Source organism: Rosa chinensis, chromosome 3, assembly GCF_002994745.2.
Source record: "Rosa chinensis cultivar Old Blush chromosome 3, RchiOBHm-V2, whole genome shotgun sequence".
In the NCBI taxonomy this organism is placed as follows: Eukaryota; Viridiplantae; Streptophyta; class Magnoliopsida; order Rosales; family Rosaceae; genus Rosa; species Rosa chinensis.
Genome location: NC_037090.1, coordinates 17,904,220 through 17,930,403, shown reverse-complemented (window position 1 = coordinate 17,930,403; position 26,184 = coordinate 17,904,220). Strand labels below are relative to the sequence as shown.

Genomic DNA, 26,184 nt, shown 5'->3' with positions numbered 1-26,184 from the left:
GAAATCCTGATCTACAATACTTGTTTAATACCGAACTTGGACTCTTTTGGTTGTATGCAAGCAATATGTGAACTATACCATTCTATTTGGCATAGCATTCCAATTTAATATTCCTCCAAATGACGCTTGGTGAAAAAACAAATACGAAGTATGATCCATAGGGGATCACCAGACCACCAAAGTCGTGCTTATGCGTTTTACAATGAATGTTGAGATACACCCATTGGAACCACATCATTAGTGATGTTAACATGCACTTGTGCATTAATAGCAACGTCACATATAGTTAGGAACAGTGCAAGCAAGATTGACAGTAATGTGCAAACCAACCCATGATTGGTTTTAGGATGGTTGACAGTATGTATAGCAGAATCCTTAACATTGTCTCACATTTAATAGTTCATGATTTGGCTCACATTTAACTGTGTTTAATTTCACTGTTAACCATAGTTACTTCTCAATTGTATATATAGGAGTAATGTTGTAAGTTGGTGGCAAAGTTAGATTTACATATTAATATGTTCTAGCAAATTAGATTACAAATTAAAAAAACTTTTTTAAAAGTAGGCATATCTACTTGAAGCACTACGTACATGATATCTATTTATTTAGTAATGATTACACGATCACCAGATAATCAAAAATTTTGTGGTCACTGACCCTTCAATTTAATTTTAACAGTTTGAGATTAAAACACTTACTATTGCTTCTTTTAATCTCAACCCTTGATTTAGTGAGTAACCGCAAAATCCTTGATTGTTCTGACCGTGTGAACATTACTCTCTATTTTTATTTAGGGTCCTTAGCTCGTAAATCCATCCTAGAAATAAGTTTTCCTTCTCACCCAACTAAAAAAAAAAACACTTTCCCATCAGCCCATTTAACCTAAAATAAAAGAAGAGTGATCATTGAAAAACAAAGTAAAATGACAATTTTGTAATAACATAAACTATTTAGTTACAAATTTGCTCGCTCTCCGTATTCATTGGGCTCCCCGAATAGATCTCCATTTCTGAGATCTCCCTCCCCATCTTTCACGGCTTCACGACCCGGCGTCATGACTGTGCGGTTCAGCTGGAACGCGCTGTCATAGTCTCCACATAGGCGGCAACTCCAACTCTGGAGGCATGGGCAGCGACAGCGACTACGTCTAGCTCCCAAGAGAGATCTCCCCCTCCCCCACCCTCCCTCACCAAAAGAGAGAACGGGGCAAAACTTAGAGACTTATTAAAAAAATCTTATTCAAGTACAACTTAGGAGGAACAAATAATGATATAATAAAACTTTCAATGCCAAAGTTGTCAACCATCTACAGTTGATACCCTTGCTTGGCCTGCTGGTTATATCGTATTATAAGATAATACATAATAGTAGACTTGTTTGGTCTCCCTAGCAAGCAAAACGAAAATTCTAGAAACCAATGCTCTAAATTCACCGAAGGTGATCAATAGATTTTACTAAAAATTACAAAGAATTTGCTGCTAATTAGCCAGGCACTTCGCCCCACTTATCATGTATAACTTGCTCCTACATTACATCTACTCTTCAGCGAATACTCAACTGCTAAAGGTATGTATCAGCTTTCCTATAGTTTTCTTCAATTGCACTTGGGGGGCAAAATAGAAACCGCTAAAAAATTTGGCTACCTTTCACATTTCACACAAAGTGAAAAAGACTAGCACAAGTTGGGTACCATGCTGGGAAAGCTGCTGTCTGATTCTATAGCTAGTGACACTTTTTTTCTACATGCAAACTTATGAATATAAATTATACAACTTCCCCAAGATGATGTTATAGAATGATCTTTTTGTAGGAATATCAGTAGGGATGGCAATGCAGACACCATGGGCACTTTAGTCCTTGATTTGCATAAAGAATCAGAATTCTCAATTGGCGATAAGAACAGTAATGTACAATGACTCTGCAACCAGTTATACAGAATGTACATCAGATATCAACACGTCAGTTCAGTATACAAAAAATTAACCAGGCAAAGTAAAAAGAAAGACAAAAATAACACTTGGGAGTGTAGATATCGCAGAGTAAATGGAAGGTTTTGCAAGCCCTCAAAACCTATACCTAAACCAAAATTTATCTAAGGTATCCTTGGCACGAAATGTACTAGGTTAATCTTGAAGTGCATGTAGGTTGAAATCTTATAGCTGTACAAGATCCCCACCTTGATTTTTCTTCCAAACTTAGGATACCTAGCCTTCAACAGTGCAATGCTGGGGTAAGACTCATGTTAGAAAACTGAAGTGGAAGTTTAGGCATACCCGAGACTATGAACAGCATGTAATCCTGCCAGACATCAAATCTAAAAGAATGCTGTATTATGTGCATGAATAAGACTCTTCGTAAGTGTTGACCCATTCAGGTGAGTATCGGCATGTCTGCATGACTAGGTTGAGGTGTGGGAGCTTTAATCAATGGCCTCAAAGATTCCATGATACTAGCAAATGAAGGTCGTTTCCAGGGCTCACTGCAGCATGATCTTTGTTGTTAATGAAAAAGTAGTTATTTGAGGAGTGTAGTTTAATATACAAATTAGAATCTAAAACTCACTTGGCCCAGCAAGCCTCAATTATAGAAGCCACTTGAGGATTCAAATCACGTGGAATCTCAAGCCTTTTGTTCTTAAAACCAACAGCTGCCACAACCTACAACGTTGTATAGAAAAACTGAATATCATCAGGGTATAAGAGTTCAAGCAAGGGTAATACGAGAAACACCATTCTGTAATATTCTCAAATGAAGAACTGTAAAAAATTATTTGGAAGCGTTATTATAGCCATCAGCTCTTGTAGATATTCTTTCTAATCTATAAGAGCAACATCACTGAATGTTGTATGTATGGGTGTTAACATTCATCATATTGCTTAAAAGACAAACCTGCGCTGGATTCAAATTACCCCAGGGCTGTTGCAATGTTGCAAGTTCCCACAATATTACACCAAAACTGTAAACATCTGACTTCTCATTTGATGGTTCATCACGCAGGACTTCTGGTGCCATCCATTCAGGCTAACAAGAGAATAGGGTTTCATTTTTAATTTAATGAAATATATAAAGCCACCTTAAAATGGTGAAGTCTGTTGCGTAGTTTAAGAGAACTTACAGTCCCTGCAGCTGATTTTGATGAAAGAAAGGTGTTGGCCTTTAATCGGGAAAGACCAAAATCACAAACCTATATGGTTTGAGGAAATTGTTAATATTGCACTAAGCATACACACAAAAGTACTTACGCCACAAAGATTTAACAAGCCAAACGAAAAAAAAAAAAAAGAGTTTGAGCAAAAACCCATAAAGCAGCAAGATCAATTCACCTATGTATTACCCAATTAAATCGACATTGACAATCCATCCCAAACACCAATCTTAAGCAAACTATATGTTGGTCAGCTCAGAACATACCTTCACAGTATACTTTTTGTCAACCAAAAGGTTTGGTGATTTTAAATCTCGATGAACAATGGGAGGATTCCGCCTATGAAGATAATTCATCCCCTTTGCCTGTATGAAACAATTTCAAATCATAAAGCAGAAAACTTTAAATTGAAACTTAGACAAATAGGAAAAGATCAAATAACAATCATGTAGTCTTCAGATGCGCACCACATCATGAGCCATATACAACCGGCGCCTCTCATCCAGTATTGGGCCAGGTTTATGCAACAGCCTATACAAGCTCCCTCTGCAGTTTGGATTAAAAGCTCGTAAAGTGGTATAAATGTTTAATAGGCATGTAAGTTTCCATTTGTAGGATTTCAATTTTTACTGTTTATGTTGGGGCTGGGAGGAAGGGTGGCTGTAAGAGGGGATCACAAACCTTGATAGATATTCTGTGACTATGGACAAGTTTGGGGGCTTTGTAACTGCACCCATAAACAGCACAATATTTGGATGCCGCAGGCGTTTCATAATTGCAACCTGACAAAAAAAGAGGTGAAACTTAATTCCAAATAAAGACAAAAATGCTCAAACTGCAGTTAGTTATGTCTTAAACCCTAAATTCTACCACAGATTTTGCCACTACATACCTCCCTCAAGAACTCATTAAAGCGTTCAGCATGAAATTCTTGCTCCATAAGAATCTTCACAGCAACATCCTTAAATATGCAATATTTAAGTGTTATAAATAAATCATACAATTAGATTTTACAATGGCAGAGTATGAATGAATTAGGTGCTTACAGAGCCATGCCAATCAGCACGATGAACAGTTCCAAAAGAACCTGCAAATGCACAATGTCAGATTTTACAGCCTCATAAGACCTTACTTCTAAGGACCGCATTGAATGCATGAAAAACATATCATGACTTTCATTGTGTACGCCACATGATAACTGGGCAAGACGGTAAATTACCTGCACCGATTCTCTCCTTCAGTACAAGGTCACTCCATGGAATGTCCAAATCATCCACATCGAGAGTCAGCTCTTTATTTGGTTTACTAGGAACCACTTGAAGTCCCTCACCAAACCTCGAGTCCTTACTTGTATCCAACCTTGAAATATCTCTATGTCCTATAGGTGGTATACGCTTTAGGGGGATTTGATCTTTTAATACTGTTTGTTGGTGTACAATGTTCTGAGAAGGATTAAATGATTTAAGGAACTGGGGATTCCGATCGTCAACATGCATAGAAGTGTCATCACCAAGACCTGAAACCAGAAAGAGGTTGTTTCCATCTGTAAACTTCTGCTTAGGATACATAGAGAATCCTTTATTGTCCTCATCACCAGCACTTCCTGTGATGATAAAAGTAACAATATATGAAACAGAATTGTTACGAGAGATCACTAACTACTTACACAAAAACAAGATCGCCACAACCTCAACATAGTTAGAATTATATGCAAAGGCTTAACCAATAATGAACTATCGAATTGTTGTAATTTATATTAGATAAATACCAAGTTGTAAACACAAGCAAAGCATGCAGAACTGTATGCAGAGGCACAACAGAAACTCATTTCCAACTCAAAATCGTTCAACACTACCATTTGCATGAATGCAGACATATATTTCTCTTTGAAAGATATAGTTGAAAGACCTTGAGATGATGCATTCTTTTCCTTCATTGAAAAGAAAAAAGTTGCAGACAAGAACCTCCTCCACGCTGGGATTATGCTAAGCAGATAGTAACAGTGGAAACTAAATCTTCACTCTAGAGTAAACACCTATGTAACCACTATAATGTATCTCTATATTAATGATTTGAGATCAAACAATCACCTGCCGGAGCTTCATCGAATACAAGATTAAGCAACTGACAGTCCGAGAAGTACTGTTTGGCCAGTGACCTGAAATCAATGGTAGGTTCAACTGTTCTGAGTCTTGGAAATCGCAGCGGTGAAGAAATTGAGATGGATGATGGACCATTGAGCAAGGAATCAGGCTCACATAAGCAACCTGGATTCCCAATCAAATCAACTAACAATTCCCTGGAGTGAAACACTGTACCATGTCAGACGTCTCTACCAATGCCATAACACAAGGCAATAAAATGAAGACCAACCCCATTCTCCAAAGCCCAAATATAGAAAAATTATTTTCATCTGTAATTTGTTCGTGATTTGTTTCCTATATATACATGTTACAGACAAATTTTACATTTTGGGTTAGACTATCACCACAAAAAAGAAACCTAAACGCATCCAAGAATCACAAACAACTTATCAAGTATAGAGTTGTTGTCATGTGGTAACTTGCATGACTCCTGCAGTTACACACCATGGAGTCTAAAAACTAAATTGCATTACTGTAAAAAATTTTGACAGATACCATACCTGTCAATACCAAAACGAACAAGACAAGAGGAAGCATCATCTCTTGTACAATATTTACAGCCTTTGGCAATTCGGCACGGTAGGTCAATTGTGTCAGCTAGAACCTTCAAGATTACACATGAAGCTTGAATAAATCATATAATAACAATTCACCAACAAAGATTATCATTTATATATTAAGGGTTAAAAGTTCTATCAATTCTGATAAAACAAAAAAGGAGCATATTTGATATGAAAATTAGAATCTTATTTAACAATTACCAACAACAACAAATAGTTTTATTAATGATTAAACTAAGATAGAATAATTCCATCTTTCTACAAAATCTCTGTTTCTTATAAAATAATAATAACAATGATTAGATGGAATACACACAAGATGTGTTTGCAAATATGATTAATAGAATAGAGGTCAAATGAAAGTGGCGGTGACTAGATAATATTATCCTTGACTTAAAATATATAGTTGAAATTGTTTATAGTGATGGTATTTTTTAGATTTCCTAAATGATAGTTGATAAAGAGCGTGTTCTAAAATAGTGTAGGCAATAACTAAAGAACAAAACGGATTACACTAAAAATACTTGGTAGTTGGTAATGACATGCTATATTAAATTGGAACCTTACCTTGAATAATAAAGCACGATGTCTACAGAGGCCAATAGAAAGGCTGCCGATTGGAACAACTACAGATCCTAAGCAATCTTTTAGATCATCACTGCTCTCCCTCCATATGGAGAAAAATTCAGCCTCTCCTACAGATGCTGAACCCCTTGTGACAGCAATAAAAACTTGATTAGGTATGAATGCCAGACAGAGATGTTCGAAAAAGATGTAGACAGAAGGTACAAACAGCTTACCCCATACGGCTGCATACAAGCTTTGCCAGCTGATCAACAATCTCTGTCGTGGTTATGCAAGCATAAGAAATGCTGAGGACCCTATTTTGAAGCTCCTTTAAGCTGGGATCACTACGTCGATCGATTAAGACCACTTCTATGGAAGATCCAGTACCAGGATCAACAGATTTTAGTGATTCAATTGATGGTATACGACCACTCTCTTGCACATCAGTGCACATAGACCATACATACGAATCTATCCCATGAATAAGGTAAAACCCATCAGGCACTTTGTCAAAGTATGACAGACAGCCATTCACCTGATGCACATTATACCAATAGGATAGTAAAATTTCATATGTTACAACACAACATAAACAATTGGGATGATCAACATTTTTTTCAAGCACTTCTTAAACTTCATTAGCTTACCGATGTGTATACCTCCTAGTGTGCTCACACGTGTACCTCTTGTCAGACATTTGACATGTTATGCTGTTGGGCTGTGAATCAAGACTGCATCTTGAGACAAATTTAATTCTGTCCTAACCAACAACTTTGATCCCAAGTCTAAGACCATAACTATCAGATTGTCTGTCAGTCTGACAAGAGAGAATTGCTCTCGTATATGCAGGGGCATTATACATGTGTGTGTGTGTGTGTACACACACATATACATAAAATATATACGGTATATACACATTGCAATTGCATTCACAATAGAAAGCCAACTTAACCATGACAAATGATTTCATTAAGTGAAAGCCTCTTCCATTAACATACATCCCAGATAATGAAAAGGAAGACCCAAAGATGCATTAGACTTGCATCTATTGCTGACCATTTTTTCTTTCACGACTGTTTTTGACTTTCTTGCTTTAGTTTTACTTTAAGAATGTTAAGTAAACACTCATCGAACTGAAGTGTAACTACGTGAGGTCGTGAGAATCACACAACAAAATAAATATTTTCTTAAAGGTAGAATGCAGTAGATACTGTAAGAAATGCCTATTTGGTTTGATTGAAGTAATACATTGTTCAGTAATCTATCGCTAGCTCGAGGAATAGGCTAGGTTGTGGAAGAAAACTAGTTCCATGGAGAACAAGGCTTTCTTGTTTGCTGTGGAGCCTCTAAAAGGATTGCAATGGTAGGGCACTAACGATGATTAAATTATTAGTATGATAATGACATGATTCTTAAGTCACTGTATCTATGGCTCTTCAACTGTCCTAGTTCATACAAGGCCAGCTTGACATCTCGGTTTGGGGCCAAAACTGGAGTGCATTCAAACATGGTGTTTGGAAGACCCTCCAGGTTTCATGCCTAAGAACATTTGATACCCATACGAAAGCAAACTTCTGACACGAGGCAATGCATTTCCAAAACAAATATGGCGCCCTCTTACCAGGTCACTACATTATACACTTTCGAGCTTTTAAACAGTTTTAAGCTTTTAAGAATACCAAGCACTAAGCATTCAGCTCAAATGACACGAAAATGAAAGCAACCATCTAATGAACTCATGCAAAATGAGCAAGTCCATTTCCGCAATTCAAATTGAGCAAGTCCATTGACTCAATTCAAAACAAGCAACTCCATTGACTCAATTCAACACAACCAAGTCTATTGACGCAATTCAAAAACAGCTAAAAATATCAATAGTAAAAGAAACTCCATAGGAGGATGAAAAGCACAGTAAAACATACCCAAAATCGATGCGAAACTGCATCGGCAGAGCTGGACAACCTCGACGAAGATTCATCCGGCACTGGATCCAAGAAATTAGGATCATCGGCGCAAGTGGCTTCCGACGAGAGCCGAAGCGCCAAAGCCAACTGCAGCTGATAACTCTCCTCAGTCTGCTGCGCCCAGCTCTTCCCCGACGACGAACCTCCGGGGGGGCCCACACCCCCATCCATCCCTCCTCCTTTCCCTCTGAACTCACCGCCTCCTCCGCCGGTTTTAAACCCGTCGTCGTTGACGTACCCGAATCCGTCAATCTCATTCGCCGCCGTGGTCGACAGAGTCGGCGCGTAGTACTCGCCGGACAGCGAGCTCTCTCCGAAGCTGCTCCCGCTCGACTGCCGCTGCAATCCGACCGACGAGTACACGTTTCCGATCCGATTCGCCGGCGCCGCCCGGTACTCGCCGCCTCCCGTTTCCCAATCAAACCCTCTGCTATCCCCCTTCGCCTTATTATTGTTGTTCTTCCCCTCCGACTCGTAAAACGACGTCGCCGTCGCCGCAGCGAAGTGATCGTCGGGGACTTGGCTGAGAAGCGTGTAGTTCGATCTCCTACCGGGCATTTCCATCGGAATTATTATTATTATTGGAGTAATCGCTCCGTCACAAAACCCTAGATTCCCTTAAACCCGCCATCGTTGAAAAAACAAAGAGGAAAGAGCTCAATCCTTCAGAAATGGTCTGAATTTTTCTCTCTCTAGAATTTCCACACTGTCGGAGAGAGAGAAGAGAGGGAAAAAGCTAAAGCGGTGGTGGTCAGGTTACATTCGGTGGCGTAATTGTAATTTCTCACTTAACAATTATTTAATTCCTAATTGCTCTTTCCTGTGGGGCCCAGGGGCTCTCCTAAAATTTTTTTTTTCCTTCACACGCTCGAGTTGGTCAAGAATTTCGGGTTTTCATTTTCTGTTTGGCTTATTAAATTGGATTGGGGGAGATTAGGGAGTGTTAGGTGGTAATTAATTAAGCTAATTCGGGTACATTCATAGATTTTTTGTTGGTTTAATCACACAGGAATGGAAGGGTTCAATGTATCTTGGTGAGGATCCAATGAGCTGAACGGCTGCCAGGGACAGCTTATTTGCATTATTCAATGTACTCTCCCTCTCTCTCTCTCTCTCCCTCTCTCTCTCTCCCTCTCTCCATGCTTTCCCCATAAGCATCATTCTGTGCAAATTATGGTAATCATGAAAAGGAAAGTGACGTTTTACTATGAATTTTTTTGAGCATCATTACCATCATTCTAGATCGAAAGCTTTTGTCTGGATCTCCATTTTGGTAATTTTTGTTTCGGTGTGAATCTTAAACGAATTTTATCTCATCAGATACTTTAACCACATCTTATTAAATTTAGCGTTGACTCGCTCATTTGTCTTTACCTGATAATTGATCAGATGTTTTCTCTGTTTATCTATCTTTTTCTAAAAGAGCATGTTGAATAGTGTTGTATACCTAGCTAGCCTGGACGGATAGGACACTTTGTCGCAAAGCAAACACGACGACGCACAATCATGTGAATGTCAAATCGAAAATGAACTCGATTATATGTATCAAAGCCCCCAACAACTAACTTGTTATGGTGCCAACTAAAGATGGTTCGTGATTTGAAGCAAACACGACGACGCACGATCATGTAGATGTCAAATCGAAAATGAACACGATTATACGCATCAAAGCCCCCAACAACTAACCTATTATGGTGCCAACTAAAGAAGGGTCGTGATTTGAAGTGAAGTTTATCATGGATTTTTGATAAGCTAGCTTGTTATGGTGTGCTTGTCATCTTGAAGAGTACCAAAAGCTTCATCCTAAGGCAGAATGTAAGCGTCGCAGACCTGTGGCAAAGTGGTAGAATCCACCAAGTGGTAGGCTCAAGATCAATATCGATGGGGCCTATCGTGCAGATAGTGGTAATGGTGGGATTGGAGTGGTAGTCATAAATGATTTGGATATGGGCATTGCGGCTATTGCTAGACCCTTTGTACATGCACACTCGGCTCTAAATATGGAAGCGGAGGCGTGTAGAGCGGGTCTTCTTCTTGGTATTTACCAAGGTTGGTCGGAAGTTGATATTGAAAGTGACTCAACCCTGTTAATTGCTGCCCTCTAGAGTAAGGAGAAGAATTATTCGGAGGTAAGTTGAGTATTAGATGATTGTAAAGATTACTTGTTGGCTTTTCAATCAGTTAAAATTCGGCATATTTTCCGTGAAGCAAATGGTGTTGCAGATCAGCTGGCTCACCTTGCTAGTTTGTTTTACTTTGATGATGTTTGGATAGATGAGACTCCTGCTATTATTCGGGATGTTCTCTATGAGGATTATTGTAATTGTTTCTTTGTAGCTCGGAGTTCAAGTGTTATGTCCCCCCCTCGATGCAAAATTATAATTATAATATAATAAATGCAACCGGGCCTTGTTATGGGGCTAATATATAATAAATTGATGACCCTATTAACTTATTCTATGACCAATTGGTAGTCAGTCGATTGTTCTCGGCGAAGGAGAAGGTTGATAGAAAGGTTTTTATGGGGATGTTGTCATTTTTTGGGGTCTCAAGAGTTGCCTTTCTATACGGGAGTAGGGAGATTGATTTGTTTTCAAATTTTCAGTGCTGAAAGAGAGGGATCACATTGTCCAAGGTGGTCCATGGTTTTACAGCAAGTCTATGTTGGCTTTGGCTCTGTACAATGGCTTGTCAAAGGTTAATTTGGTTATGATCCCTTCAATTTCGGTGTGGGTGGAGATTTTCAGTCTCCCACTGACCCTGTTATGGGGGAAGTAGCCTTTATGGTCGATTCTACATTAGGGATTGTGTTGCAATTGGACAAGACTGATATTCAACAAGGATATAGGGTTAATTTTCATATGCGTTATAAGTTTCAAAGTCATTGATGTTAGGATGTGATAAGAATTAATAAGGAAAATTAATTCATTGTTTGATTTGGTTTAACTTTCTAATTGGACATGGTTCATGTCGAAGTTTAATAAGATCTTTTCTCCTATACAAGAAGGCTTGGTTTTCATACGACCAATTGAATTGTAATTGTAGTGCCTATATATAAAGGGTAGGGGTAATAAACCCAACGTATGGTCGATATGATGTTGGTGATGAAAAATTTCGTAGAGGATATTGACTCACCAAATAATGCGGACTGGAGCGGGAGTTGAACCAAGAACAATCGAGAAGCTTCTATTCGTCATTGACTCGATGACGACGATGCAGAGGCTACTCTCCATCGCTAACTTTAGGGTTAACGAAGCGGAGACTTCTCTTCATTGATAGTAGCAGAGAGAGGGCTTCTCTTTGTTTCATACTCTAATTATAACGGAGCGGAGACCTCTCTCTGCTGATGATAACGGAGCGAAGGATTCCCTTCACTTCGTACTTGGGTGATGACGGAGCGGAGACATCTCTTTGCTTCGTAACTCCAATGATGACGAAACGGAGTCCTCTCTTCGCTTCGTACCTCTGATGATGACAAAGCGGAGACCTCTCTTCTCTTCGTGCCTCTGATGATGACGAAGCAATGACCTCTATTCTCTTTGTAACTTTGATGATGACGAAGCGGAGACTTCACCTCGTCGCCGGATCAAGGAGGCGGGGTACGTGCAAAAGACTCTCTTATGTCTAAGTTAGTATATTTCTGAGTTGAGTGTAGTAGACTCAATTAGAATTGAATGTCATACCTGATCGTTTTGTCCCTATTTATAGGTGACTTACGGCTTGGGCTGCAAGTAAACTTGCAAGGCAAGTCATCAGCGACTTGGGAGGCAAGTCACAGATAAGACCGTATTTATTCATGCAATAATGGCCACTTACGGCGGCAATGATTGCCGTATTGAATGCTGCAATGATTACCGTTTATTGTTGCAATTATTACCTCTTAATTGTCTTGATTGTAGGGTTAAATTGGTTTACCACCCCCACATACAATCATCGGCAAGAGAGTATATATCTCTTGGGTAAGGGAGTAGAGATGTCAAGAGTGAGTATAGCTTTTAGGTGAGGGATTGAGTTCTTGAGAAATTCTATGAGTGTGGATGTACAAGACTTTCGAGTTTGGGTTATGGCGATTTAGCTCAATTATATCTTGTACCGTAATTATTCTCATAGTGAACAACATGAATCTCGTGGGAGGTCGTAGGCATGGATTTGTGCTGAACCTCATTAAATATAGGTGTTCTCTTGTTGCTTGTCTTGTGGTTTGTTTACTTTTTCGATCGGTATACTATATGAGCTTGACGGGAGCGATTATAATTCCCTAACAAGTAAATCAAGCTTATCCCCTTTTCGAGTTTGAATTCTTTTCGGGGGTTTCTGCAACCCTTCGATTCAAGTATGAAAAATTTGTGAGGTTCTGTTGTGTATGTGGACTTCTAGAACACCCTGATTTCAAATGCCTCGGTCCTCCTTTTTTAGAGGAGAGTAAGAGTGGTGCTGCGCAAGGGATATCCTCTGGTTTGAACCCTAAAGTCGGCTCTCTAGAGATAAGGAATGAGATTGTGGTGGCTATGGAAAGAGATGAGATAGCTAGGGATTTTGGGTCAAGTGTCGAATCTGATCAAAAGAAAGCAAAGCATCCGAAGAACACTATGAATTTTTTTTTTATTATTATTGCCGGTAAGATGAATTTCTAAGGGAGAAAAAAAAAATGACGATGGAATACAACTAAGAGACAGCTAGAAGTAGATGAGTATTGACTTTAATTATAATCTATGTTAATTGTTTTTCTTAAAAGAAATTAATTAATTTAAAGACATGTTAAAAATATGAAATCAAGCATTTGCCATGTTAATTGATCGGGTAGTTAGCTGTTAGTAACTCACACACCCATGCAGTGGTATCCCAGCGCCAGGACACCTGCACCGACATTGCGGCGAAAGCCAGACTAATCCACTACACCGCAGACGCACGAACCCAAACCTCAAATCTGTTGGCCACATGATGGAGGTGGGATTCGAATGCTAGACCTAGGGATTTCAGACTAGACCGTTCGACCAACACACCACACCACGTGGTTTGCCATGTAAAAGTTAATATATACAATTTTGAGATCTCAAGAATAGAATTTCTCCTGCACATGTACACGCACACACCCGGAATTCATTTAGAGATTTAAGACCGCTCCAACCACACACGGCCCACAACCCGACACGTGACCCAAAATCGAAAAAAGAAGAAGATTAAATCAGGAGGGAAACCAAAAGGAAACAGATTCATTTTAGGAGGGAAATAAAAAAGGAAACTGGCGGTAAAGCCCCTCTCTCTCTCTCTCTGCGGTTGGATCCATTTTCTTCTTGTGAATCTGAGATGTTCGATTCTGCATCTGAAACCGGAGAGCGTCTCTCTCGCCCTCGGCGAACGAGCTCACAAGCAATTCGAAAGTCCAGAGGTATGCTTCGATTTAGGTTTTCTCATCTTTCTGCTGCTGAATTTGATTCAGTATTCAGCTTTTGCATCTTGAAATTTCCTTATTCATTTTCGATTAAATCGATTTCTGCTTTATCTCTCTCTCTCATCTGCGCCTGAAGACGGTTCAGCTCTCGCAGGCTTCGCAGATCGGAAGCACCATACAAATTCAAAGGTACACCTCTATCTTATTTTATCATAATCGGAATTTGCTTATTTGAAATTTCGGTGAGGCCAGTGATGTTGCTATTGATATCTTTGTTGGTTTGCTCAATTTGAGTCTGTGTGAAGAGTTTGTCTGTATAATTCTGGCGAAAGTGCGTCGCGAATAGCACAATTCTCATTTGAAGTTCTGAGGGATTTTCATTCACAGATAGTACATGTTTGCGTGTATGCATGAATAGGAAGGAAAGTGTGTGGGAAATGCTATGAGCTTTTTATTACTTTCAGAATAGCAGAAGAAATTTTTGTGCACTGTATTTGCTCTCCCTGCACTACCTTCTATCTATTAAGCTTACAATCTTCAGTAATTTTGCCCAAAGCAAATAGCAATTATGTTAAAACTGCATGGCATCTATTGATTATGCTGGCTGTTTTACAAATTGGCTAAATCCCTCTTAGTCATGTGAGGATACAACTTAAACTAAACTACCCTTTTTTTTTTTCTATTCTCAACGAGCCGATTTACAATAGCTGAATCAGCTGCCACTCGATCTTGATTCTGTGGTGCTCTTTAGACACGCTTCTTTGAAAATTTTTGGATGGCTACTCCTCTTTCTTGTCTTTTGGTTTGGCCAACCTGCTGGCTGGGAAGTGCAACCGGGCCATTAAAGGACGCGGACCCCTTGATTTCTGATCAAACCCCCTCACGCACACAAATCCTGCACATCGATTGAAGAACTCTTTAGCAAACACATACTTTATTTTGGCCATAGGTTGCTGAAGAACTTGCTAGAGGCAATTTGTGACACAAAAACAAAGTCCAATAAAAGGTGAAATAGAAAACATTTGCTATGCTAGTGTCAAAATTTCATTCTTACACTAGGTGAAAAGTACTGCAGTAATATTTGAAGAAGTAAATAGATTCATGTAAGATACCAAAAAATCCTTGTAATGTTCATTCTGTACATTTTTGCTACGAACCTACAGAATGCTAGTACAAGAGCCACGTCTCAGGAATTATTCAGAAGGAAAATATTTCAAATATCCCTAGCTCTTAGGGTAATATGTTACAAGGGAAGTAGGTTTTGCATCCCTTGCAAGTTTAAGGTTTTGAATATGTGAAGAGATAACTATATCCTATATTCATAGGGGAGAATGTGCATACAAGTTACCAATGAACACTAATAAATTTGCCAGGATGTCATGGGAAATAGGGAAGCAACATAATTTCATACCTCTCCAAAAGCAATGTTGAATTTCTGGTGTTGTTAACCCTGGTAAGAAGAAGCACATTCTAAGTTCCAGTTGTATCGGTTGAATCAGTAGTCAGAATTTCAAGAGTAAAGTTTTACAATCTTTACCTTTGAATATTGTTGGTATTGAGGTTCCAAAGTACACAGTCCTCCTATTCAGATTCCACAACCAGCCTCTTGGAACATCAAGAGGCTCAAGGCTTGAATCATGATCAGCAAACACCTGCATCGGACATCATATGTAATCAATATCCCCAAACTTGAAACAGATGGCTTAAGATGTGAAGAGAAGTAAGTTGATCCTAGTTAGATTGTATCTCACCTCATTAACTTGAAAGTAGGTGCCGTTAAGTGGGAAGCTCCCTCTCATTGCTGTTCGGCATGGTATCTGTCCATGATTATTTCGAGCATAGTAATTCGTTATTGTCGTCATCTTATATTGGTGTTACTGGTGTTTCATCATCTTACTTTTGCTATGTTTATAGTCATTAGTGGCGGTAACAGTTATACATGGCTATGATAGTAAGTTTTAGTTTGATTAGACATATTCTTACCAAGAGAGTCCCTCGAACTGTTTGTGAATATGCTTCCCGTGCACTATTGCATTGGAAACATTCCTTATCATCACACAATTTGCCAAATTCTTGAGAACTACACCTATTCTCTGGTGGTTGAATGGAGTTTGCTGTTTCACCTGGCATGGACAAACAGGTAAATTAGTTGAATTTGACTGTTGAACTTATGGAAAGAATATAAAATAATTAGCTTCAGGCAGGTCCACCTTCTGAGGGGGCATATCTTAAACCAGTTTCTTAGTGGTACAAACAATAATAGTACCCATTGTCACACTTGGGACTGTTCTTACGGGTTCCCACTTCGGAAGATGGCTCTAGGCTAAATTACTCAAAAGAGGGCTGGAAACAGTGGGGGCAAATAGGAAAATTGATTGCCATAATAAGAATTTCAATATAGTTTGGCCAAAAGGTAATTGCTTACCTGGTGTCCAAATGGCCAAAAGGTAATTGCATGGATCATCAGGTTCTCGCTTATCCAACCCCAACTGTATTAGGCACAAAGACAGATTTGGGATTAAATTTTGGAGTACTTGGCCAAAATAAAAATAGGAATTGAAAAATGATACTTAGCCATGATTTTGGCACTCCACTTTCCCATATATTTTACCACTTGCACTCTGGAGTCCAAGTGACAAAGTGGAGTGCCAAAGTCACTCCCCTTAAACATGAGATTTAGCTGTAGATATTACTTACCCGATCTAGAAGAGGGTGTGAATCAGGAAGTTCATAGCTGCATTATGAACAACAAGAATTAGTAACACAGAAAAGCTAGGCTCATTGTTAAGTGATACCATCATAGTAATATCATGGTCTACAAAACTATGGAGCCTTTTTTCTAAACCAAATCTTGTTTACTTTGAAATACTAGATTTTAAATTTTCATTCGATGTGATTCTAGGCTTCAATCGTTAGACATGGTTCTAATTTTCTTGAAATAATTGGAGTGACGTCAGTGCATACTTACACTTGGTGCTCAGTTCGTAGTCGGCTCACATTCTTAAGCTTTGGTGTAGGAAGAGATGCAGCATCTGGTGTTAGAGCAACTAAAGCCTTTGACATTTCTCCTTGTTGAAGTTCCATGTTTTGTTGCATATAATTTTGCAAGTTCTGAGTGAACTGTTCCATGTTAAGTTTAATTGTAGGAATTTCATCTGGGTCCTCATAGAAGTCCTCAATGTCCTCTACTATCTGTGTGCACTCTGGCTCTGGCGTAGCTGGTTCTTCAATAATTGGTTCACAATAACCTAGGGTAGACTTTGGTTCTGATTGTTGGCTTGCTGCAAGTTGCTGGTTTGCTTCCAACTGTTCTGTTCGGTGAGGATGAGGGAGAGGGAGAGGCAAAGGCATTCCATTGTTGATCTCACCAGGGTTTTGATAGGTATTTCTGTCTTCAGTTGCGCTCACTAAACTTTTCTCCTCGGGCCCTGGCAAGGCAAGTCTTGCACTGCATCAATAAATGTTGTTAGTAAATCTGTCAAATAAAATAGCTGTAAAGTAGGTTTTATGAGGATTATTACTTGGCAGGTTAACAGCCTACGATATTCGGTGTTCCCTGTCCATAGTTTTCACTAGACTGTGGGTTGGTAAATACCCAATAATGGGCCTTTGATTACATAACAATATGATTCACAAACCCTGTCCTCTTTTTTCTTGAACTAATTATGTTTTTTTATTTCATATGTTGATAAAGCAAAGTTATAATTGTTATACGTCATCCATGTGTTGTAACGAAATTTTAACCATTTATTTCTTTATGACTATTTTTACTCATCAGGATGTTCTCTTATTGGGGATGATGGGAGTTTGTGACTTTAAATGCAAAGGTGAAGAGTTAGTATACAAACCTTGCAAATGCACTTGCAAAATGCCTACATTCTCCTCTCATTGGACATGCATTGCAATTCGGTTTGCTTTTTGTGCAGAAGACCTGCATCAATCAATGCCATTTTATCAATTCTAAGCCTGTGGTAAGAAAGATGAAATCACTTCATATATATCGTGAGACAAGAAAACATGCCTTTCCAAATGTTATCATCTGGTAGTGCAGCTCATACCTGTTAGCAAATATCGAAAGGGTTTAGCCTATTGGTATTTGATTTATCAAAGACCAAACTTTGTTTTTGGACTCTGCAAGATCGTTTATATAAACACTCTAGAGTGTATCGGTGCAAAGAATGTGAATTGTACTTACAAGGTTCTTTGGTCAAGCTTGCAAAGTCTTGGCCACAAGTACTTTTGTATGGATTCCAGCACTGGGTACCTATGAAAGACAGAAGCATTAGTAATATATTGGTCTATGTGGAAATGATTTCCATTAGTGACATGGAGGCTCATAATACTAACAGTTCTAGAAGATGCAACTGCAGTGACTCGGGCAAGGGCTGAAGGGGTACCCATCCCAGCCGTACAGCAATACGTCCAACATTTGTATCGACCTTCAAAGATGAAATGATATATGTTGATATGTGCTGCATCTATTATTCAGACATACTTAATATATATAGATACTCACCGGAAAAGCAAGATGATGAAGTGTCAAAAGCCTCACACACTCCACGCTTTTTAGACCCAGTCCTCGGAAGCTTAGCAGATACTCTCTACAGGCATAGGCATATGTCACACATATTTGGAATGCAAACCACAGAGGCTTGATGCACGTTTTTACTACTTTAGGAGCATAGCCATGGCAATTGATAAGACGTGCAAGCGAGTAATTAAGTTCTAGACTTTAGTTTTCATAATTAGAAACTTGGCCTGTATTAATTCTGTGGGCTTACTTTGCTTGGTCAGGTGGAACATCTCTCAACCATTCAAGATCAACGCTCCCGTGTTCTCTAACCAGTCGGTTAAGGAATTCCTGCACAAATGTCTCAATCATGTTGCTGTGTCTGGTGCATAGGTAAATGAATTTGAGAATTATCTTTTTACACTGTAGTTACCTTGATTCTTTCCGCGAGCATATTATTCATCCCCCTCTCTTTGATAGTTTGGGCAATGTCATTTACATTTGCAGTTCTTACAGCTTCCCAGTCCACTGAATCCATTGTATTTGCTGTTTTCTCCCTTTTTCTTCCATTTGGTTCTGCTCGTTCTCTTAATTTGTCCCAGTCCTGCTGCTTTTTCTCTTTTCCAGGTCTTCTGTTCTTTGTCTTTGAGGTAGCAGCATCCACCTTACTGACCTCGTTGAAGCTTAAATCTGACTCTGGTCCCTTATGCATAATATCTGTGGTCTCACGAGAAATGTTGCAATTTTGCTGAATCTTATTTTTATGCTCCTCAGCAGGTACATCAACCTTATTCGGGTTCCCACCCACCCTGAATTGAGACTGAACCAAGTTATTTTTTCCCTCAATGCAATTGCATGATTCATTGAAACATCTCTGTGCATCTTGATCATTCACAGTAAGCTTATTACTTATTGTATCTTGACTCGCAGATTCTGCTGTTAGCACACTCTGTTCCCCCAGACTGTCTTCATATTTGTTCTTGGAAATATTAGAAGATTGGATTACCTCTTCGAACAACTCAGAGCACTCAACTTGCACTACTTCTGGGTTGGAGGTAATATGCAAACAAAAATTATTGGAAGGGTCCTGGGATGCTCCTCCCCTGTCTATATATCTTCTTTGGTCATCATGCTGCATGCATATGGGTTCATAAAGTTCACAATTCAAATTGTCATGAGAAGACATATGGCTGGTTTTGAGACTGTAGACTTCGGCCTTCTGTAAAAACGAAGTGGAATGGTCCAAACTGCCGTTTTGACATGTATTAGGCGTCTCCTCTGTCTCTGAGTTGCTCTCACATGATCCTGTTTTTTCCACAGTGTGAGAAGTTGAAGAATCCACAGAATTTTGAGATGAAACTATATCATATCCTGTTCTCAAGTCTTCCTCTATGCAACATTCTGATGCTGTTCTTGGGTTTATGGTGGTGGACCTGTTGGCCAATGAATGTGAAAGCTTGCAGTCGGGTTCATTTGTAGAGATAACTCCCTCACTAGTGGTTTCTGTGTTCTCATTGCTGTTGACAACTTTTTCTTCACTATGCTCAGTGTCATGGAATGTTACGGAACTAGAATCACAGAGTGGCTGGTTTGAAATCTCACTAATGCACACTTCTGGTTCATCTACTGCTAAGCCTGCAACTTTTTCATCAGATGCATTTTGGTTGCTCACTGACTTCAGGGGAAAACGTGCTGCGAGCGACATGAATGCAGAGCTGCAAAAACATAAAGGAGGAAATTAGGTAAGTTTCCCAGTTAAGCTTTGTCTAATTTCAAATCTCTATTATATGTAGAAAAAGTATTCACCTAGACAGATGATCTGACACATTTTGAGTCAGGAAAACTCCAACCACTGAGTCCACAACTGATCCTTTCCATGGAGAGAAGCGTCTATCTCCTGTGGAAATAAAATAATACTATTATATAAAATTGTAACTATCTATATATGAAACTAAAGTATTCAATTTGTGCATACATGTTGAGGACTTCCCAGGGTACTTCAGATTCGCATAATAGAACAAATAATTGTTTTTATTTTGATTTTTATTTTATCCAGTAGCCTGCACTACATTGGAATGCATTGCATTAGATAAGGTTGAGGTTGAAAACAGTGTAATTCTTGCTCTTTATTATTGTCTGATGAAGTATGTGTTTCTCTTCCTTACCAAGTAGTCATTTCAATTTGCAGTGTCTTTTGCATTGCTTTCATCATTAGCTTTTATGTTTTAGTAGAAATTAAATAGTGCCCAACTCATTTAAGAATGGCACCATTTGGGTGGTGCCCAACTAGCATAAGATGAAGGTGAGTGTGGTTAGCCTCTGTGAGACTTAATGAAAGATATTTTGAAATACATCATAGCTCCCTCCGGCAACTACATGTGGTGTGTTTTGTATGATTGCTCAAAATTGTTAATGCATGTCACTAATAGTGCATCGTCGAGCTAGCTGATCATAATGTCATTATCAACTAAACTCTAATAACTTGTTCAATATAAATTTCCTTGCAGATAATTTAGAGATTAGAATTAAAAGCTATGTACCTTGCACAAGATGCATTCGTGCGATAAAAGAGTCTGCGCGACCTTGGAACACTCTACGCTCTTCTTCCCACCATTTTGCTTTCTGTTCATCCGTTCCATCAACGCCTTCACTGTTTATGTTATCCATCAGCAGCTTCCATACTTTATCCGTCTCTTCATCAAGGTCAACTTTAGGTCGTGGCCGACGTTTCTTGATAGGATCAAAAGCCCCCTCAAATGGTACAACAGTGCCATCTCTTCTATAAAGAACCAAAGCATTGTTCTCTTGCTTTTGTGTATTATAGACAACATTATACCCCTGATATGCAAATTTGCTGTTCTCTCTATTTAAGTTCAAACATTTTAATTGATCAGTAATAGCATCAACGGAAAGAATTTGTGTGCATGCTACTTCTGGTGGAACACCTGCAATTAATGACAAGTAAATTTCAATTGCCAGAATGGGTAACAACTTGCATTGAAACATAATTTCGTCGGCATACCTGATGATCCGGGAACAAATGGTTGGTTCTTGTATAGCACAATACTTCGGTGTGAACTGGTAACAGAACTTCTCTTTGTTCTCTTTTTCTTTGCGAGTGTGGCACCCACGTCAGTGACTAGGGCATCCATGCATGTCTGAGTTGAGTTACAGTTCATAGGTCTTTGCCCATTACCATCAGCTGGTGGTTTGGTGAGACAGGTACTCTGGTGCAGAATGTGCTCTGGTGTTCTAATTAGAGAAGCCAAGTCACGAACCCGTGTAGGAGCTTTTGATCTTCTCTTTTTTGAACTCTGCGTCTGGTACGAAGGCAGGATAGACTCAACAGCTTGCAGTTTTGATTGTCTCCAAACATTTTCTGCCATAGTCACACGACATGATGTGCTTGATATGATAGAAGTATATGCCTTATCAGTCCTCTTCTTCTTGTATATGTATGGAAAATGCATATAAGACATCATGTTGTCATATGCTGGCATATTATTGTAGTGAACCCCAAGTAAATTTCGGGTACTAGGATCTGTCTGCTGAACAGCATTATAATATTTTCGCTTGGATCCCTTCAGTTCATTTTCTTGTGTCAGAATCATGGATGAGCTGCAGTTGGAGTCATTTGGCCTTGGTGAAGAGGATCTAGTGTCACCATCCAACATGGTTTGTACAGCATTTTTGTGACAGATTTGAGCACTCACTCTTGCTTTTCCTTCTGCAGTGTCTTGTTGGCAATCAACATACTCTCTAGGCTGCACGGAACTATTTCTGGCAGGACACGGTGTGGCTGGAGATTGTTGTTCAGGCAGTGACAAGTGTTCTTTCAGCCATTGATTTGTAGAAAGAACAAGTTCATGGGCTAACTCCATCCGAGTGTTATCTACCATTGAATTAATTCCATTTCTGAGCTGCACAGTTGATTTTGATGCAACTCCATTGGTGCAAAAATTACGCATCTGAGAGTCCGAACCTGAATTGAAAGATCTGCAGGAGGATATATCATCTCCTGGTTCTTCCATGTCATAATTTAACACCCTTCTGCATGATCTCTTCGTGGACTTCAGATTATTTGAATCGGTACACTCCCCAAGTTCCTTTGGTGGGGGAGGAGTTGCATTTTTGTCTAGTGCATTCTTCCTTACATACTTTCTTCTGGCTGGAGTTTCCTTAGTAGTAGGAGGTTTCGGCAGTGGTTTTGGCTTGCCTTCTCTAATAACCTTGGGCCTGTGCTTTCTCCTCCTTTGTTTCAGCTGCGGTGTCTTATTCAAGTCAATGCTATCATTCCCTTCCTTGATGATGTGATTATCCTGGAGCTGTGTCTGATTCTCCTGGACTTGTGTGGAAAAAGTAGCATGTGAAGAATCTGTAGCAGGGTTTGCAACATCTTTATTATTTCCCAGCTCAAAGATTTCAAATGTGGTAGCACCAGCATTCATCTGCTCTTCAATTTGCTGGTCTTTTCTATGATCCGCATTTGAGCTTGCCTTCTCTGGTGTTATGGGTGCAAATTGGCCATAGGTGGTCTCGGGTAGTGAATTTAGATCATAAGGAAGGTGGTGAGGAAAGGGAACATCATCTGCATAGCAACATTCTCATTTCAGACCAGAGAGGTAACAAAAACAACATGCTTCAAATTTATTGATTTATAGTGTATTTCATGTTCCAGTATCAGTATTTAGTATTTACATTCCCCTCTTCTTTAATTTGGTAAGTGAGTGTGTTTAAAATGCTTTGCTCAAGTAGAAGATAGTAAAACCGCTACATGAAAATGATGAGCAACTTAAAATTGTCTTGCAACTTACACTGAGGTTCTCCATGCATGACAGCATTATTATCAGCTGCGCTAGAGGCGGCATGGGCAAGGGCCAGGAGATCTATACAAGGAACCTCTCTCGACATCTCGAGTGTGTTGCCGGCACCAACAGGTCCAGCTCCATTATTCCCTTCATTGGCTGGTAAAGCAAACGGGAATTTATTTGGGGGCATAAAAAATTCATGGTGTTTATGTTCTTGAGGTGGTTTTGGGAGAATAGGCCTGTAAGGAGTTGTTGGAGCAATGCAAGAAGCCCAGTCTTGGAAGGCATCTTTTCTCTGTTCATTCATATCCATCCCTGACTGAGGGATCTTAAAATTTTAGATTTCCTCTGCCTTCGGCTTCTAGGTCTTCCTCAGCTCACTGATTTCAGTGAAATCAAGCTTTAGAATTACCTGCCATATAGGAAATTTAAAAAAAAAAAAAAATAATAAATAAAAAAAGCAAAATTTGAGAAATTTCAGGAGAGAGAACACAGGTAGAGACCAAAAAGTAGAGATAAATCACAACAAACACCTACCCAGCTCATCAAAAACATCAAGCTGTGGGGTTCTTCATCACTCGTAACCCCATTTTTGGAATTATCTGCCATAGAAAAAACAAAGGCAATTTTGAGAAAACTTCAGGAGAGAGATTGAGAAAACACATGTATAGACCCAGTTCTAAGCTAAATCTCAATTCCTACCTAGTTCACCAAAATCATCAAGCTCTGTAAATCTTCATCACTCTCGTCCCCATTTCATGGAATCACCTGCCATATAGAAAAATTCAGGCAAATTAGAGAAATGTCAGTAGAGAATAGCAGGTAGAAGCCACACTTTTGAGCTAACACAGAGCAGAACCAGTCCTACCCTGTTCAACTCTCACATCATACCAAAACCACCTCAGTAAAACAGATCTTTCAAACAAAACCCACAACCTTTGTAAAAATCCAAAATTGAGCTGAAAAGAAAAGCAAACATCACAAATTTGAGGTAGAGCTGATCAGCTCAAACCTAGTAATCCCAGAATTAGTGAGATTTTCGGTTCCAGGAACAAGCTGGGCGAAACCGAAATCCTATAGATGCTCTTAAGGATCTCCCACAGAGAATGCCACTTTATTCTCTAATGTTGGTACAATTCAACACAAAGATTGAACCAAAAATATGTGAGAAAAATCATAGGCTGGATGGAGAGTTTACCTAGATCTCATTTTCAGTGACAAGAAGACCAGTAAGGTGGAAAACAGAGCAAAAATGAGAAAAGGTCTTCTTCTTCTTCTTTCTCTCCCTCAGGAAAGTGTGAGAGAAAATGAAATTGAAGAAAACCAAACGCAAAGTCCCAGAGCTCTATTTAATAACTGATAACATTTTTCCCGGTAAATGACCCAGTCTTAATATGTAATACCAAGTTTTCATTTTTTCCGTTTCTACTGTGAAACCTTTGTTTGTTTGTTTGAAACGAACCGTAAGGTAGCGTATAAGCAGTGGGGGGGGGTTAGTGTAATTAAGTCCCACCTCCAGGGGCAATTAGGTAACTCTAGTTTTCCTCAACAACCCACCGGTTGTGAAGCGTCGAGGGTGGCCTCCAACACGTGATCGAACTGAAAATCAAAGGGGTCTGCGCGTTCGACACGTGGCTCATTCAGGCCTTGTAAAGGTCCATTATAGGTCTCTAGGCTCTAAGGGCGTCCCCGTCAGGGAGGGGCGGCGAGTCCGAGGTCGGAATATTATTATTTTTATTTATTTTTATTTATCTGCATTTCCAGATCGTAACGGAGCCATCGGTTACGGCGTTAGAGTGGTCCCCCATGGCCACAACAAAGGTGCACGATTTTCTATGAGGAGGTTGGGCTGCTGATTGGATTTGGCGCGCATGTGGCGGGTATTCATCACAGTCCTATGTTATGGTTAGTGCTAAATTTTTTGCTTATAATTTAAATTAATCCTCATTTAGATTATCAATATAGCTCCCTACTTTTTGTTTGGTAGATACCAATCTCTGCATTTTTATGCTTTGCGCTGAAATTTTATTCTACACATGCATGCATGCATGCGCACGTAACTTTTAATGGACGAGTTAACGGCTCGCGATTATAAAATAGATGAACTTTATATAGGTCCCACGTAATAAATATCAACGAATGATAGCAGTACGTACTGTTGTGCTATGAGAAACAAAAGTCAATCAACCCATGTTATAAATTTTATTGGCTCTTATTATTTCACTGACTCCCAAGATGATTTGGGATTGTCCACTTTTCGATTACAATTATAATATCGTCATTATGTGTCTTTCGTTTAAAAATATACTGTAACGGCTCGTCTTTTCTCGACGCCGACTTTAATAGCGTCAATAATTTTTGTCATTGTCTTTTTGCTTCAACTAAATTAACTATCATCGTATTTATCAAACACAGAGTCCTTTATAAGATAGAATCTCACATCACCACACACAACCACACAGACACACATATATTCCTATCAGTATAGTGGATCGTGTTTTTCCCAGATAAACACACACATACTCAGCAATCATAAGACCCAGAATCAAATTTAGTTGGATGGGTTTTTTAATTAACTGATTAGAATTTTAATTAGGATTTTATTTAATCATCAGAAAACATTTCTTTTAGCTTATTTATTTATTTAGCTTTTTTAATATTTTGGAGAAGGCGTTTCTTATGGGTTGGCATACACATAGGGATAGAGTTGTTTTGGTGAGAAGGATGGGATAGAGTTCGGTAGCTAAGATCCAAAATTCCCAATTGAGATGAGAGGATCTAATTTGGTAGTTTGCAACTAAGTTGGTCCACACCAGAGCAAATCTCATGCAGAAAAAATGTGTGGGGTTTTGCAAAACCGTTGCTTTTTCTTTGATTGAATCGGTCACCGCTTGTGGCTCTCACTCTAGCCAAGATGGAAGGAATCTCTTATCCCCTCTTTTCGCGTTCTCTCTCTGACTCTTCTGTTAAGCTTAATAATACACCAATTAATGGCTTAACGTGTTCCATATTTGTGCTTTTTAGGGGTCTCCCTTCTGGGTCACTACTATTCTCTCATTGGCCGTGTAAACGGAGCCCCCCTTCTTTTTAC

The 26,184-nt window shown here is 39.2% G+C and overlaps 2 protein-coding genes and 1 long non-coding RNA gene across 8 annotated transcripts; 1 reads left to right on the top strand and 2 right to left on the bottom strand.

Moving 5' to 3' along the window:
* Positions 1-886: 886 nt before the first annotated feature.
* LOC112191898 (serine/threonine-protein kinase CTR1) lies at positions 887-9,164 on the bottom strand. Of its 6 annotated transcripts, XR_005808104.1 has the most exons (17): positions 8,342-8,393; positions 7,067-7,137; positions 6,653-6,954; positions 6,420-6,564; positions 5,793-5,896; positions 5,239-5,447; positions 4,368-4,751; positions 4,195-4,235; positions 4,041-4,109; positions 3,830-3,930; positions 3,616-3,694; positions 3,415-3,513; positions 3,119-3,187; positions 2,893-3,024; positions 2,566-2,660; positions 2,277-2,482; positions 892-1,921 (listed from the first exon to the last, which is right to left on the bottom strand). XR_005808104.1 is itself a non-coding variant. In XM_024331380.2 (15 exons), the coding sequence occupies exons 1-15, from the start codon at positions 8,945-8,947 to the stop codon at positions 2,374-2,376; spliced, it is 2,544 nt and encodes an 847-aa protein (XP_024187148.1). In that variant the 5' UTR covers positions 8,948-9,163; the 3' UTR covers positions 1,935-2,373. The 6 variants fall into 6 exon arrangements, 1 of the variants encoding a protein (XP_024187148.1); XR_002933212.2 differs by lacking the exon at positions 7,067-7,137 and having other exon boundaries at positions 887-1,921; positions 2,180-2,482; positions 8,342-9,163; XR_002933214.2 differs by lacking the exon at positions 7,067-7,137 and having other exon boundaries at positions 4,368-4,664; positions 8,342-9,164.
* Positions 9,165-13,546: 4,382 nt separating this feature from the next.
* LOC112193444 lies at positions 13,547-17,667 on the top strand. The gene is made up of 3 exons (XR_002933897.2): positions 13,547-13,772; positions 13,912-13,964; positions 17,554-17,667. It is a non-coding gene; the product is annotated as an uncharacterized LOC112193444 (long non-coding RNA).
* Positions 14,342-24,433, bottom strand: LOC112193443 (DNA glycosylase/AP lyase ROS1). The gene is made up of 22 exons (XM_024333589.2): positions 24,292-24,433; positions 23,796-23,861; positions 23,631-23,695; positions 23,100-23,505; positions 21,308-22,873; positions 20,826-21,230; positions 20,092-20,182; positions 18,719-20,000; positions 18,557-18,636; positions 18,292-18,376; positions 18,123-18,214; positions 17,971-18,039; positions 17,797-17,833; positions 17,624-17,706; positions 16,744-17,223; positions 16,473-16,509; positions 16,201-16,264; positions 15,759-15,898; positions 15,527-15,592; positions 15,313-15,427; positions 15,187-15,225; positions 14,342-14,670 (listed from the first exon to the last, which is right to left on the bottom strand). Exons 4-22 carry the CDS (start codon positions 23,404-23,406, stop codon positions 14,555-14,557), a joined length of 5,154 nt encoding a protein of 1,717 aa, XP_024189357.1. The 5' UTR covers positions 23,407-23,505; positions 23,631-23,695; positions 23,796-23,861; positions 24,292-24,433; the 3' UTR covers positions 14,342-14,554.
* Positions 24,434-26,184: the final 1,751 nt, after the last annotated feature.

What these genes read in the sequence shown, in the direction of transcription:
- LOC112193443 (XM_024333589.2), bottom strand. Translation starts at nt 23,406, where the DNA reads ATGGATATGAATGAACAGAGAAAAGATGCCTTCCAAGACTGGGCTTCT. An exon ending in ATTTGTTCCCGGATCATCAG is followed by an intron (nt 21,231 to 21,307) that starts GTATGCCGACGA and finishes CATTAATTGCAG; the next exon opens with GTGTTCCACCAGAAGTAGCA. An exon ending in AAGCTTGACCAAAGAACCTT is followed by an intron (nt 17,834 to 17,970) that starts GTAAGTACAATT and finishes ATTTGCTAACAG; the next exon opens with GTATGAGCTGCACTACCAGA.
- LOC112191898 (XM_024331380.2), bottom strand. Translation starts at nt 8,947, where the DNA reads ATGGAAATGCCCGGTAGGAGATCGAACTACACGCTTCTCAGCCAAGTC. An exon ending in GAAGGAGAGAATCGGTGCAG is followed by an intron (nt 4,236 to 4,367) that starts GTAATTTACCGT and finishes GTGCATTTGCAG; the next exon opens with GTTCTTTTGGAACTGTTCAT. An exon ending in CAAAATCAGCTGCAGGGACT is followed by an intron (nt 3,025 to 3,118) that starts GTAAGTTCTCTT and finishes TTCTCTTGTTAG; the next exon opens with CCTGAATGGATGGCACCAGA.